At 50.8% G+C, this 9,317-nt stretch overlaps 1 protein-coding gene across 1 annotated transcript in view; it reads left to right on the top strand.

The window, feature by feature from the left end:
* LOC140715975 (5-aminolevulinate synthase, erythroid-specific, mitochondrial-like) overlaps nucleotides 1-6,961 on the top strand; it is a 22,558-nt gene extending 15,597 nt beyond the window's left edge. Inside the window, 5 exon segments of the mRNA XM_073028597.1 lie at nucleotides 534-712; nucleotides 714-803; nucleotides 2,666-2,791; nucleotides 2,793-2,829; nucleotides 6,143-6,961. Coding sequence (XP_072884698.1) covers nucleotides 534-712; nucleotides 714-803; nucleotides 2,666-2,791; nucleotides 2,793-2,829; nucleotides 6,143-6,306 — 596 coding nt within the window. The 3' untranslated portion in view covers nucleotides 6,307-6,961.
* Nucleotides 6,962-9,317: the final 2,356 nt, after the last annotated feature.

Raw genomic sequence — 9,317 nt, 5'->3', positions numbered from 1 at the left:
GAATGTGGGCAAGAGAGAGGGAGCAGAGTGGGTGGGGGAGAAGGGAAGGGAGGGAAGTGGGGGTCGAAGGGGGAAGAGCCAGAGGAGAGGGGAAGGGAATTGGTAAGGAGAGGGGAAGAGACGGGAGGAAATAGAACGGAAGACAGGGTGGTGAGGGAGGAATTTGGGGGCGAAGTAGAAGAGGGGAGAGAGGGGAGGGAAATGGAGAGGAAGTAGAGGGTAGGGAGAAGATGGATGGAAATAGGGGAAAGGGGTGGAGAGAGAGAGAGAGAGAGAGGAGAGAGAGAGAGAGAGAGGAGAGAGAGAGAGAGAGAGAGAGAGAGAGAGAGAGAGAGAGAGAGAGAGAGAGAGGGAGAGAGAGAGAGAGAGAGAGAGAGACGGGAGAGGAAGGGGAACAGAGGAGAGGTGAGAGAGAAGTAAGATTACTTCCACTGAAGTAATCGGGAGGGGCGAGGCAGGAAGTAAGGAAACCGTCGGGGGCTGGGAGTGGGGTGTGTGAGAGCCGACCGTGACCCGTCTCCCCTTGTCGACAGGGAAAGCCTTCGGCTGCGTGGGCGGCTACATCGCCAGCACGGCCGCGCTGGTGGACGCTGTGCGCTCCTTCGCCGCCGGCTTCATCTTCACCACGGCACTGCCTCCCATGGCGCTGGCCGGCGCCCTGGAGTCCGTGCGCACTCTGCGGGGCCAGGAGGGCCGGCTGCTGCGGCGCGCCCCACCAGCGCAACGTCCGGTACATGAGACAACTGTTGGTGGACGCGGGACTGCCCATCATCAATTGCCCCAGCCACATCATCCCCATCCGGGTGAGTGCGGTGCACCATTACAACGCCCGGGGTTGGGGAAGTGGGGGAGGGTGGGGGACCTCGCGCCCTTAACCGGAGACACCGGGCCTGGCAATCTAACCAATAACCAGGGTTAAATACGCAGAGCACCGGAGTTGGGCAGCATCCGTGGAAGGAAGTGGACGGCCATTTTATTTTTCAGGCCGAGACCATCCCGGTCAGTCCAGGTGAAAGGTCTCAGTGCGTGACGTTGACTGTTTATTTTTCTTCCCTGTGGATGCTGTCTGACCCGCTGAGACTCCTCGGCGTTCTCTGTGTAACTCATATGCCAGTGCCTGCCGTCTCTCCTGTCCCTGTACAACGGGCTGATATCGTCTCACCATAAATCCAGCGATACATTGCTGGAGAAATCTCACTGTAGAACCTGGTTAGCCAGTACCAGTATAAACTCATGGGATAACCAGGAGATTACTCCCCTTCATTGTTAACCGGGATACACGATAATCTCATCGATAACCAGGGACACCAAACTGAGGTGATGTCACCAATGACCAGTAACGGGTCGCACTAGGGTAATCAGTGAAAAATAGCTCCCTCCCCACCCCTTTAAGATGAGGCGTGGTAGCGTAGTGGTTAGCGCAATCAGTTTACGGCTCAGGCGACCCGGGTTCAATTCCCGCCGCTGTCTTTCTGAGGTTTGTGTGTTCCTCACATCCCAACTAGCAGAGCCGCTTTCAATCTTGGTGTCCGTCCCGCAGTTTGTGTGCGATAGGCCAAGTTTTGGGTTACAATTAGTTACTGCACCCTCTCTTAACTTGGGGGATTCCCCTGTGCAAGCAATGGTACTGGGAGAGACTAGCCCAAGGCTGAACATCAGGATAGTCTCATCTCACGGCGAGCGAGGCCGCTGTTAGCCAGAATGACCGTGGATGTTGCTTCCTAGTGTCTACGTGATACGCAAGCCTGGGCAGTACAATACGGCGAGCCAGCTGTTGCCCGTGTAGCAAGTTCCCCAGCTGTTGCCCGTGTAGCAAGTTCCCACTCGTCACGCATCTAAACCCAAAGGAACGGCACAGACCGATACAGTTTTACACCTGCAGCGTCACAGGAGCTGCCAGTCAGCTTTGAACTCAACGAAGGATTGCCGTAGGGACTCCAGCTCGAGATTTTTTCCCCTCATGGTTTGCTCCCGAAGCCTTTCCCATGAGTGGGTTCAGCCGCAAGGCGGCGGAGGTTTGAGATTAGAGTTTTCCTGCTCCTAGATGAGCTGCCAATCACGGCTGACGAGCTTCATCTGCCCGGAGTGACTGGTTTTGAGGCGCCAGTGACCCCGCCTTGCCCTTTCTCCAGTCAGCAGGAACAGTTGCGCCGGGCTTAGTAGGCCAGGAGCCGGACTAGGTTGTCAGAGGCTATTTGAGACGCACGCCATTGGGAGCGTTTAATAGGTAGTGGCAGCTTATTCCCCGCCCCATTGCCACCCTGGCTTTTGCAACCTCACCGTACACACAAAGAATGGCCTCACCTGTCACATGTACAGTGAAACGTGGAGTGAAATGCGTTGATGTGCCGGGGGGCAGCCCGCAAGTGTCGCGCAGCTCCCGGCGCCAGTGTAGCATGCCCACAACTTACCATCCTTAACGTATGCACCTTTGGAATGTGAATGGAAGCCTACACGGTCATGGAGAGATCGTGCTAATTCCTTACAGAGAGCGGCGGGATTTGAACCCCGATCGCTGGTGGTGTGAAACACTGCACTTACCGTGCCAAGACAAGATCCTTCTAGGATCCGAACCAGCTGCCACACGGGGTGGAGAAGGTCTGGGAGGAGTGGGGGGGGGGGCGGGACGGTGCTGCCTTTAACCGGCCGCTGTTTGTCCCGAAAGGTGGGTGATGCCGCCAAGAACACGGAGATCTCTGACGTCCTCCTGAGCCAGCACGGCATCTACGTCCAGGCCATCAACTACCCGACAGTGCCCCGCGGGGAGGAGCTGCTGCGGCTGGCTCCTTCCCCCACACCACCAGCCCCACATGATGGGCCGCTTCGTGGGTAAGTGACGAGGAACCGTGCCATCGGGTGTGTGGGTGGGGGTTTCTGGACTTGACGAGCCGCTGACTGTGGAGGGGAGTGCGGCAGAGGGGCGCAGACAGTGACCAGCTTCCGCCAGCTTGAGATCTTGCCCTTTTCTCCACGCTGGGGGTGGTGGTGGGGGGAGGTCCTGTGATATCCGAGGAGGCAGCAATCTCGAAACATGAGCCCAGATCGGCCCTTCAGCCTATTATGTCTGTACCGAATGCGAAGCTGAATTAAACCAAATCCCGTCCCGCCCATGTCCCTCCATTCCCCACACAGTCGTAGAACAACAGAGTACAGGAACGGGTCTTCGGCTCACAATCTTCTGCTGTACTTCTCTCAGTGGCCGCTTATTGGGTACACCTGCTCGTTATTGCAAATATCGAACCTGTCAATCAAATGGCAGCAACCTGTTACAATTAATAATGATCAGAGAGGCACAAAGAGAATCTGTAGTTACCGGCGAGTACCCTTCTTGTCTCATTGGAAGGGCACGTGAATTTACACAACCAAGTACCCGTCTGCATACCTGGCCCTCCATAAGCAGTCACAGACAGAAAAGTTAACACCAGTAAAAGGAGCCTTTGCCTGCCACGTGCTCCTCGTGGTCCTGCTCCAATCTCCACGTGTTAGTGAGGAACTCAACTTCCATGATGGTTGGTTTTCAGGTGCATTTGAAGGTCCTAACTCTTATAGTGTTCCTCATCATCGCAAATGATTTTCAAAACATTTCCATCCTGTGGGCTCCAGGTCACCTGGGTCAACCTCTTATTGACTCTGGTCCAAAGCTACAAGCAGCATTGCTCTATGGTCTCTGCCCCCAGTTTTGTGCCTTTGTTCTTCTCAACTCTGACTGTTCAGTTCTGGTCATCTTTCTTTTAAGGAAAGAGTGCAGAGGAGATTTAGACCACAAGACACAGGAGTAAACCAGACCATGGAGTCTACTCTGCCATTCCATCATAGCTGATTTACTATCCCTCTCATGCTCCTGCCTTTTCCCCACAACCTTTGATGGGCTGACTAATCAAGAACCTGTCAAACTTCACTTTAAATATACCCAATGACTTGGCCTGACCTGCCCTCAGTGACAAAGAATTCCACGGATTCACTGCCCTCTAGCTAAAGAGATTCTTCCTCACCTGTTCTAAAAGGACATCCCTCTATTCTGAGGCTGTGCCCTCTGGTCCCAGACTCCCCCACTACAGGAAACATCCTCTCCGCACCCACTCTATCTACACCTTCCAATATTCAATAGCATTGGATGAGATACCACCCCCACCTAGCCCCCCCCCCCCACCATTCATTTAAACTCCAGCGAGTACAGGCGCAAAGCCATCAAACACTCCTCAACCTTTCATTTTTGGGATTATTCTTGTGATCCCAGGAATGAACTGGCCGATGTAAGGAGGAACATTTGATGACTGTACTTGCTGGAGTCCTGGACCCGCTCCGATGCCAACACATCCTTTCTTAGATAAGGAGCACAAAACTGCTCATAAAACTCCAAGTACGTGGAGCATCTAAATACCGATGCCACCTACAAACACATCCCTCATCAAAGATCATTACGGCACAGTATAGGTCTTAAACCTACTCAAAGAACGGCCTAACTATTCCCTCCAACATTTTTCTATCATCCATGTGCCTAACTAAGAATCTCTGAAATGTCCCTAATGTACCTCTACCAGCATACCTGTTCCAGACACTTATCACTCTCTGGGTAAAGCACTTAACTCTGACATACTTTCCTCCAATTTAAAAGAACGTCCTCTTGTTGGGTGGTGAAGTGGAGATACGTCTCTACCAAAGAAGCTGTCATTCGCCCCTTCCCTCTGCCAGCCTGCAGGTCGCCCTTGGGCAAGGGGTAGCACCACCCTCTGATCAGGTTACGTGAAGCCATGACAGCAGGTGGTGGATGGGCATACGAGCAGCCGGTGCATATCACATGTCCTTGTTATGCGACCACTGATGCCAAGCAGACAATCTGAAGAGCATTGATAATGGCTGGGGTCACCCGTCTTGTAAAACATGGCCCAGAATGCGGCAATTGCAAAACACTGCTGTAGAAAAAAGAAGTCCAAGGACAGTCATGATCATAGACCATGATTGCCCACGTCTTGCATCATGGCACATAATGATGATGTCATCTAGTATAAGCCATTACCAGCCTTGGTGAAAGGTAAATACATCCTCTCGATGCCTTGCATAATCTCATTCACTTCTATCAATTTGCCTATCATCCTCCTGTCCAAAAAGGAAAGCCCCAGCTGGTTCAACCTTTCCACATGAGACATGTTCTCTAATCCAGGCAGCATCCCAGCTGATCTCCTCTGCACCCTCTCTAAAGTTTCCTCATCCTTCCTATAATGAGGTGAACCGAACTAACACAAGTCCTCCAGATGTGGTAGAGCTGCAAACATTCCCTCGCAAAAGACGATTGGGCAGGTCCATGGATAGGGAAGACCGAACATGGGCAAATAGGATTAGCTCAGCTGGGAATCTTGGTTGGGATGGATGAGTTGGGTCATAGGGGTGGTTCAGTGCTGCTCGACTCTCTGGCCCTCTTTTCCAGATCCATTAGACTGGAGAATATCCTCATTCGGGGAAATTGGTACCATATACGGCAGAAGAGCAGAATTGGGCCATTTGGCCCATCGAGTGTAGTCTGTCATTCCATCATGGTTGATTTATTATCCCACTCAGTTTCAATCTCTTGTCTTCTCCTTTTGGATCAAGAACCTGTCCATCAAAGTCCACTTTAAATATACCCAATGACTTGTCCTCCACAGCCGTCTGTGGCAATGAGTTCCACAGATTCACCACCCTCTGGCTGAGGAAATTCCTCCTCATCTCTGTTCTGAAGGGACGTTCTGAAGCTGTCTCTCTTCTCCTAGACTCCCCCACTGACCAAAATAACCTCTCCACTCTATCTAGTCCTTTCAATATTCATCGAGATCCTTCTCCCTCAGTCTTCTAAACTCCAGCGAGTACAGACACACAGCCATCAAGCACTCCTTTTATTCCTGGGGTCATTGTCGTGAACCTCCTCTGGATCATAACCTTTCCTGGAAAAGGGGCTCAAAAACTGTTCAATGTGGTCTGACCGGTGCCTTATAAAGCCTCAACATTACGTCCCCTTGAAATGAATGCTAACATTGCATTTGCCTTCCTCACCACCAACTCAACCTGCAAGTTTATCTCATATTTCCTGCACACTCCCGCCATTTCTGACAAGGAATGACTGCTTCACCGATCACCCCTGGTAACAATCAATGGCCTCTTGTTTCAGACTGCCTGGTGGGTGTCTGGAAGGACCTGGGCCTACCCATCCAACACCTGTCCCCGACGGCCTGCAGCTTCTGCCAGCGGCCCCTGCACTTCGAGCTGATGAGTGAATGGGAGCGCACCTACTTCGGTGGATCAGAGGGCCAGTACATTACAGCGTGCGCCTGAACCACAGCTCGAGCACTTTGGTCCGGGCAAACTATCAAAGCAATGAGTCCTGGACACATTATAAAAGCCAAACCCCTCGCTGTAACGCCTACACGACATATTCCCCTCACTGTTGTACCGACACACCGCACACGCCTCTCCGTAACACCAACACACCCCACACGCCTCTCCGTAACACAAACACACCCCACCCCACATTGTACACCGAAACACCCCTCACCCATCACAGTAACACCGACACACCCTGCCCATATCCCCACCGTATCCCGCAGCGCTCAGTGTAACATGCTACTCTTACCTGTACATCTCACTTAAGCACCAGTGTTATCCCGGGACGTCCCGAGGTCACATCCCCGTCAGCCACTTTTCCCGTGCACGCAAAGTGCTGCGGCTGTCCTGGACAATGCCAACCACCTCAAGGTCTCTTTCTCACCACTCCTCCAAGGTTAGCTGCCATAAAAATAACTCAATCTACTATTTTCAAATAAGTACACAACTGCATACACTCAGTTCCACACAACATATAAACAATTCACACATCTCAGCTTTCTGGATCGCTACAGTCATGAACAACCTTAACCAAACAAAAACTCATGTTCCCTGCCACTCGCTGTAAAGACTTATTAACAATAAACAAGACCCAAAACTTACAAAAGGTCATTTTTCTTTGATGTTATGATGCTATCACAGCTCAGGGTGTTCTGGGGTTCAGAGTTCAATTCCAGTGCCGTCCGTAAAGATTTTGTACGTTTTTCCTGTGTGCACTTGGGTTTCCTCCCACAGTCCAAAGACGCACCGGTTATTAGGTTAATCAGTAAATTGTTCTGTGATTAGGTTAGTCGGTGTTAAGTCGGTGAGTTTGCTAGTTGACAGTTCATTGGGCTGGAAGGCTCTGTTCAGTGCAGTATCTCTAAGTTAAGTAATTAAAAATTAAAAGCTCCTTGTAAATGCAAGAAACTCCCTCCCGTCACTTTACAGATCATGTGAGAACCCCTCCATCTTTGCCCCCCTGACCTCAATATTGCGACTTCGAACCTGAGAAGGGCAGATTGCTGCCAGTCTCAGCAAAGAGCGGTGAGGCCAAATTTGGAGTATTCTGTACAGTTCTGGTCACCGAAATATAGGAAAGATGTCAACAAAACAGAGAGAGTACAGAGGAGATTTACTAGAATGTTACCTGGGTTTCAGCACCTAAGTTACAGAGAAAGGTTGAACAAATTAGATCTTTATTCTTTGCAGCGTAGAAGGTTGAGGGGGGACTTGATAGAGGTATTTAAAATTACGAGGGGGATAGATGGCGTTGACGTGGATAGGCTTTTTCCATTGAGAGTAGGGGAGATTCAAACAAGAGGACATGAGTTGAGAGTTAAGGGGCAAAAGTTTAGGGATAACACGAGGGGGAACTTCTTTACTCAGAGAGTGGTAGCTGTGGAACGAGCTTCCAGTAGAAGTGGTAGAGGTAGGTTCGATACTGTCATTTAAAGTAAAATTGGATAGGTATATGGACAGGAAAGGAATGGGGGTTACGGGCTGAGTGCAGGTCGGTGGGACTAGGTGAGAGTAAGAGTTTAGCACGGACTAGAAGGACAAGATGGCCTGTTTCCATGCTGTAATGGTTATATGGTTCTCCAAGTGAACGTGCGTTATCCGAGTGCAAGGTCCATTACCAGACTGAACAAGTGTATTTGCACTTCCGTAGGGTTGTCTTCCTGCCCTGTGCCCCAACACCTGGTCTTTACTTGCTGGTGACCACTGGAACCAGGCAATGCCAGCCCGCGCGGCACACCGTCGAGAACTTAGTGCTCTTCCAGACCGGGTACGGCAAGGGTTTCACTCTGCGCCCATCTCACTTCCAGGGATGTTGACGGAATGATGCAGAGGGAGCTTCCGCCTGTGTCTCACCCTTGGAGTACCTGATTGGAGACTGCTGAGAGAGTGGGGGTGAGGGCAGGGGGCTTGTGTGTTTCCTGCCCCCCACTCATCATTCATTACTCATTGTTCGTTTATTTATATATCACAATTATGTACACTTGGACATAATTTGTTAATGCAAATATCTAATCAGCCAATCATGTGGCAGCTGCTCAGTGCATAAAAGCACGCAGGCATGGTCAAGAGATTCAGTTGTTGTTCAGACCAAACATCAGAATGGGGTGGGGGGGGGGGGAAGAAATGTGATTTAAGTGACTTTGACCGTGGGATGAACGTTGCTACCAGACGGGGTGGTTTGAGCATCTTAGAAAATGCTGGTCTCCTGAGATTTTCACACAGCCGTCTGTAGAGTTTACAGAGAATGGTGCCAGAAACAAAAACGTACAGTGGGCGGCAGTTCTGTGGGCGAAAACACCTTGTTAATGAGGGAGGTCGGAGGAGAACGGCCAGACTGGTCCAAACTGACGGGAAGGCGACAGTAACTCAAATAACCACACGTTACAACAGTGGTGTGCAGAAGAGCGTCTCTGAATTGCACAACATGCCAAACTATGAAGTGGATGGGCTACAGCAGCAGAAGACCACGAACTTACACTCAGTGGCCAACTCATCACGTAGAGAAGGCACTAAACTTTACTAAACTACTAAAGCACTACTGAGTGTGTATGATAATTTGTTTACTCATTACTTCGCCATCCATTTTCCTCACCAATTAGATTCATTGCTCTTCAGCCCTTTCCTCCTTCCCCCTATCACCTCCCAACTTCTTATTTCATACTGTTTACTGGTATGGAGGCGCCAATCCGCAAGATTTTAAGAGGGTGCAGAGGGTTGTAGACGCCATGGTAGCGGTTAGCGTGACGCTGTTACAGCTCGTGGGAATTCCGGAGCTCAATTCCGGCACAGTCTCCCTGTGAGCCGCATGGTTTCCTCCGGCTGCTCCTGATTCCTCCCACAATCGTACCGGGTTGACAGTTTTATTGGACATTGTAAATTGTCCTGTGTTAGAAGATTGTGAACGGTGTGGCCTGTTGGGTCGGAAGGGCCCGTTCCTCACTCTATCGCTAAATAAAATAAGA

This window comes from Hemitrygon akajei, chromosome 24 (assembly GCF_048418815.1).
Source record: "Hemitrygon akajei chromosome 24, sHemAka1.3, whole genome shotgun sequence".
NCBI classification, from domain to species: Eukaryota; Metazoa; Chordata; class Chondrichthyes; order Myliobatiformes; family Dasyatidae; genus Hemitrygon; species Hemitrygon akajei.
Note: the sequence above shows the minus strand (reverse complement) of the source record. Positions and strands in the feature narration are given on the sequence as shown.